The 6000-nt window shown below is 52.5% G+C and overlaps 1 protein-coding gene across 1 annotated transcript in view; it reads left to right on the top strand.

The window, feature by feature from the left end:
* GPR107 (G protein-coupled receptor 107) overlaps nucleotides 1-5776 on the top strand; it is a 57814-nt gene extending 52038 nt beyond the window's left edge. Inside the window, exon 18 of the mRNA XM_080927780.1 lies at nucleotides 1876-5776. Coding sequence (XP_080783906.1) covers nucleotides 1876-1972 — 97 coding nt within the window. The 3' untranslated portion in view covers nucleotides 1973-5776. The remainder of the gene's footprint in view (nucleotides 1-1875) is intronic.
* The last annotated feature ends 224 nt before the right edge of the window (nucleotides 5777-6000 follow it).

Below are 6000 nucleotides of genomic sequence, written 5' to 3' on the forward strand. Positions count from 1 at the left end.
TCCTCCCACAGAAGACACTCCAGCATGTGCAAGAACTCTGTCCCATATCCTGTACCCTCCTTTCACACCCACAGAGCAAGTCCACAGCCTTCCTGACAAGCCCAGAAGGTGGGCTAGCCCCCACCCCACCGAGACTTGTGTGTCCATGCCCCAGGCCACTCCCTTGTCTATGCTCCTCTGCTTAAGGGTCCAACGTCAGGGAGTGGCTTCCATCCTTGTACTGGCCCCGCTTGCCTGTGGAGCCTGTGTGGCTGTCACCCCATAAGTCATAAGGCTTTCTGTTCAGCCTGGGGAGGAAGTAACAGGGGCTTGCTTTCCCTTCATCTTTCCTTGAGCCTACCAATTTTGGTTGCAAACTTCATTATAAAACAGAAACATTAAGTTAAAAGTATTGGGAGATGTCTCACCAACCAACCAGCCTTGGTAGTGTCTGCCACATTACTCTCTGGTTGTTTCTGACCTGGATGGTAGAGAGGGCGGAGAGGGCTTCATGTCTCCCCAGACTCCCCTTCCACAGGGGAGACAGATCAGATGCCATATTCTTCTTACCAAGGCCTCTCACAGTGTAACCCTCCAAGTATGTATTAGGCAAAGAAACAGATGCATCATTGGCAGCTTCAGCCAAGCTGAATAAAGAGCTGTATTCATTCTATACTTAGGGTTTGGGGAGATGTGGGGCTCTGTCAGAGAAGGAAGGCAGATATGAAGGCAGTGTGGGACCCCAGCACCCTTCTGTCCTTGGTACACTATTGGCTGGCCCTGTGGACTGTGTTACTCAGCTTAGGATCTGTGGTCTCACTTCCCACCTGTGACCTGGGAAGCTCTAGAGCCTGTCACTGGATCCACAGAGCTGCAACCCCTGTCTGTCCCAGTGGTCATCCCTTAAGCTGTTCCTTCCTGCACAAGGGCTGTGAGAACAGGCTGGCAACTGTGGTGCAGGCTGTTGGGCAGATGAATATTTGCATGGAGACAGAATACATGGGCAGTGCTTGCAGCTCTGATGGAGCTGCATTCCATGTGATCCGTCCACCCAGGCCCAGCAGCAGCACTGCAAAGCTGGCGAGGCTGCCCTCCCTGTCCTCAGAGGGTGGGCGAGCATCTCATGGGCCCACCCTTGTGTCTCAGTCTTGGTAGCACTGTCCTAGTCTGTGGGCTGCTTTCTTGCCTTTCCTTCCCCTTTGTACACATTCTCAGGGCTGCAGGACCACCCTAGAGTGCTTCTGAAGTCTGGGCTCTGATGCTGCCCAGAGGGAAGCCACAGTCACTAGCCAAGTTGAGAGTAGTGACAGCCCAACAGTGCAGGCGGGCACAGAGCTTGGAAGTGAAAGATGACATTAAGCTGGGCAGCTGGGGGAGGGGCAGGAAGAGGGTGGATGGGGTAGTTGTGAAAAGGGCTGAGCCAGGCAGCCAGCAGCCGCAGCATAGAGGAGAACCTAAGGGCTTCTTGGAATGGCTGGGGAACAGCAGACCCAGAGGAGGTGGTGGGAACTGTCCCTAGTAGGCGGAGTTTTGAACACCAAGCCTGTGGTTCTGTCCCTGTGCCCTGGGAATGACTGTATCTGCCCCGCTAGTTAGCTTTCTTTTCTGGGTGTCCTGTAACCCTGGTGTTGACATGTGTGGCCTAAAGTCTCTGGACACTGCAATGTGAGTAAAATTAATGTTGGCAGTGGTGACAACTTGATCAGGCATGTGAGGAATCTTCTTTTTCCTCATGGTGGCTCTGGAAGGTAAGAGTTCATCATATTTCTATCAGGAAGGTCAAGTGACCTGACCAGCAGCACACAGCTGGGGGGGGGGGTCAAGTTCCCACCTTAGTCTAGAGAGCCCTACTGAAGGGTTCTGGGTCACCTGACGCTGGCTTCTTTCCTTTTTCAGAATGACAACGTCGGGAGTGATGGAGAATATGAAGAAGGTGAAGAAAGTGAGCAACGGTGCTGTGGAGCCCCAGGGCAGCTGGGAAGGCACCGCGTGACAGCACGGACTGAGGACCACCGTCAACGAAACTAGCTTATCCATAGCCCTATCAGTGAGCAAGCGTGTTCCTGACAGGCGATGGCATCTCCCAACAGTGACACTTCAGCGCTCAGAGCTCATGGCCGAGCTGAGTGCTATGGACACACACTTTTGTACTCTTAGGGATCTGGATTGCGGTGGGCTATGGGCAGTTAGGACTGTCCTCAGTGAGGGCAGGAGGCTTAGAGGAGGAAAGGACCGTCTGTCTGACTTACCTTGCTAATTGGGAACCTGGGTCTGTGCAGGGGAGCCCCAGTGGCTGCTACTCAGAAAGGCTGTAGGGGGTGGCGCGGGTCTGCCGCTGGTCACAGTTCTTTGGAGGCTGGGGAGGATGAGACTCACTGCTTGACCTAGCATTTATGAGGCTTTAGGTTCAATTCCTAGTACCAGGGTGGGGGGAAAAGAAGTTACTTTGGGAACTAGTCAGATATCTACCAAGGACATAAAGAAGAAGAGATTGTCAGTCTTCGGGAAAACAAGAGCAACAGAAATGAATGAAATCCTTTCAGATAGCCAAATAACCACCCTCGGTGACATGAAACACCTGTCCAGAGCCACTGGCCCCCAAGCACCACTCTAAATGTCCCCAGCTCCAATCAACCTCATCAGTGGTGCTAGAGGACAGCTGGGAAGGAGGGCCTGCGACATGGCTGGCTGAAGGGGAGAGGAGCTTTGGCCCCTGGCCCTCCAGAAGTGTTCTCCACTGGTTCTCCTGACTCCATCCCCCTGCCTGCCCAGAGCAGCCGCCTGGCTTCCTCTCCTTCCACCTGTGTCGTCTGGTTTGGATCTGAGAAAACAGAATTTCCCTGAAGGAAGCTGAGGACAGAAAGGGTCTGAACAAACACTAGGTAAGCATCCTTCCACAGTTCACTCGCATTGGCCAGGCAGGACCCCTGAACCTCAACTACCAAGCACGCATGTGTTTGAGCCACTCATGCTCAGAACCTGGGCAGGAGCTCCAGCAGCTGTCTGCAGAAGGCATGTGACAGGTCACAGGAGACAGACCAGCTCGGCACCTCAGAGCTGCTTGGTGCCCAGGACTGGTAGGTGGGTTGCACCTTCAAGGAACAGGCACTTCCTGGAGTGAGTTACTCTACCTCCAGTGCGGAAGACAAAGATCTCTGTCCTGAAGACAGTGCGTCTGTCTCTACACTCCCACGCCAAGTCCATGTCCTATGCCTCCAGTGAGAAGCTGCTGCTGTCCCAGCGGGTCTACCACTACCATAGGTAGCCATCTTGAGAAAGGTAGACAGGCCTGAAGGATCTATGTAAGGGGCCTTTTTCTCCTGTTTGTTTTTTTGTTTTGTTTACACTTGTTGAAAGTATGTGGTGGGAAGGGAGTGTCCAGGAGCCGGGGTATTAATATTTTGTCTTCTGCACATAACCACTCCTCCAGCCCTGCAGAAGTGTATTCCTGTGATGCCATCTAAGCTGCAGCCTGCCCCTCAGAGGGTGGGGTCTTTATGGAAGGAGCCTGGATTCACTTGCTGGGTTTTAACTAAGGCAGTTCAGTGAAGGAGAGCAGAGGGGAGCTGTGTACAGCCCAGCCACAGAGCTCTCTGGGTGCACAGCTGAGCAGCTATGGGGACAGCCTGCTCCTTCTAGAGCATGGGTGCACAGGCGGGAGGTGTGCTACAGCAGAGTCCCTCCCTCCCAAGTCCTGCCCTGTGACTGCTGTAGGTGGGAAGACTGGCCTGGTGCCCAGCTACAGAAAGGAAAACTTCCAGCCCTTCATCATGCACTGTTAAGTGTATCTCATCTCCATCACCCGAGAGCTGTGAGCCAGCATCCAGCAGTGTCCCTGGGTAGAGGAGTCTTTTGGAGTCCTCTACCAAAAGAGGTAGCTCATGAGCTGCCCTCTGCAGCCTTGAGTCTTAGCCCACCTGGCTTCACACAACCTTGTGTTGGAGGGACTAAGCAAAAATGGGGTGTACATTGCACTGCCTCTGTGGTATTAATAGCTCTGCTTTGTGTTGTCCCCCACCACCCCCCACTTCTGCCTTTGTGAGGTGTCCATACTTTTTTTTGAGAGTGCTGTAGACTGGAAGCTATGGGCTGTGACGTTTAATAAAGTGTGGATTTTGCTAGATAATTATTTCTTGGACAACAGGAACAAGTGTTCAGCTCTGAATTCTGGCTCTTAACAGACTCAGCCTCTTCTATTTGAATAGCAGAGCATAGTCTAACGTTTAGCCTGACCGGGTTTCGTTCTCTCTAGAAGAACAGCACACTCCAGGGGCAAAGATCCTGCCTCACATCAGGCTTGAGTCTTCAGTTTTCCTTCAAAAACCAATGCAGAGTAAAATACCTAAGTGTCACCGCCCCCAGCCCCAGCCTGCACAGCCCGCCAGGGCCGCCCAGCTCCCGAAGTGCTCGCAGGGTTTCTGCTCCTCTTGGTCCTTCAGACCTCTCAGTCCTCTTCCTCTCCCTCACGCCCCCCTCTCTCCTCACTCCCCACGCTCCCTCCTGCTTTGCTGCTGACTCCCTTGGCCCTCTCCGGCATGCTTAGCCGCAGGCCTGGTGCACGGCAGCCGTGTGCAGAATGTGTTTTCTAAACCAGGGAGCATTTTATCGAGAGACTGGAAACTATGCAGACTGATGCTGTATTGCTGCTTTGCACCACATGGTGATCTCCACACACCACAATGCCTCTGGCTCCTGGAGTGGAGTCTAAAGCCAGTCTTTGCAGAAGGGGAAGCCTATCAATGATCCCCGGGTTCATTTTCAGTGGCCTCTGGCCACCTCCCACATCCTAAAGTATGTTCCTCGAGGAAGCATTAGTCTGATGAGGTTGCTGGCCCAGTTCCACATACCCTGGGCAACCTCGCTCTGCCAAGCTGCTGATCCTCAAAGGAAGATCCTAGCCCACCCCAGCCTTTTTCTTCCTTACTCCATCACCTACCTGAGTTCCCGTGCTGCCCCGCCCACTGCTTCCGCCATTCCAATTCTCTAGGGTTCCATGAGGACTTCATTTGCTCTCTCAGCTATTTAGAGCAGGCCAGTGTCCTCAAAGATCTGCCTTTTACTCCTTTCCTGAGGCTGCCCTGGCGAGATTCTGTTTTAAAAAAAAAAGTCCCAGGAGTGTTGCTCATATCTGCACCACCCACAGTGTGCTCACAGCCAGGAGTCTCCCAGTTCCTCTGGGACCTTGTCTGTTTCATGCTCTTAAAGCGTCATACATTTAGGTGACCTTCTGCCTGGCCAGGGAACACCTGCCTGCTTCCCCACACTGCACAGAGGGACAGAACAGGCTTGGGAACAGACGTGGTCAGGGCCTGGCGTGTCAGGATCTGGTATGAGTTTTGACCACAGGGAGTCTTCATACTGGCCCGTGGGGAAGGCACACGGGTTTCTGGTGTGTCCATAAAGAGCAGAGTGAGACGATTCACTCATTTGGAGTTGAGGAGCAATAAATGGAGAGGGAGCTGGAGGGCCGGTTTTCTTAGCCTCCAAGCACTATTTCCTCTGCCAAAGGGGCCAGAAAGCCTGTCCACACAAGGAACTCTCCAATCCCTAAACAGCTTTTCTAGATGACCCAAATAATTGTCAGACTAAACCCAGAGGTTTCACCTGCAGGAGGTCTTCTGGGCCTGCATGCCTTACTCGGGTTGGGGTGCAGGAGCCGGGGGCCACTTAGTATTTTTAACATTAATCATTGAAATATTTACAATCATGGGATGTGGGTGTGCTCGGGATTGGTGGGCTGGTCACTGTATGGAGACATTTCACTGCAAAACAAATGTGCCCAATAAAGATCCCATGTGGAAACTTCCTCAAAATCGGTGTTTCTCAACCTTCCTACCACTGACCTGTCAACACAGTTCCTCGTGTTGTGGTGGCCACAAACCACAGAATCACTTTTGTCGCTACTTCATAACTGTAGTTTTGATGCCATTATGAATTGTAAACTAAATGTCTGATATGGTCTTAGGTGATCTCTCTGAAAGGGTTATTTGATTCCCTCAAAGGGGTCATGACCCACAAATT

Source organism: Micromys minutus (genome assembly GCF_963924665.1).
Source record: "Micromys minutus genome assembly, chromosome: 13".
Lineage (NCBI taxonomy): Eukaryota > Metazoa > Chordata > Mammalia > Rodentia > Muridae > Micromys > Micromys minutus.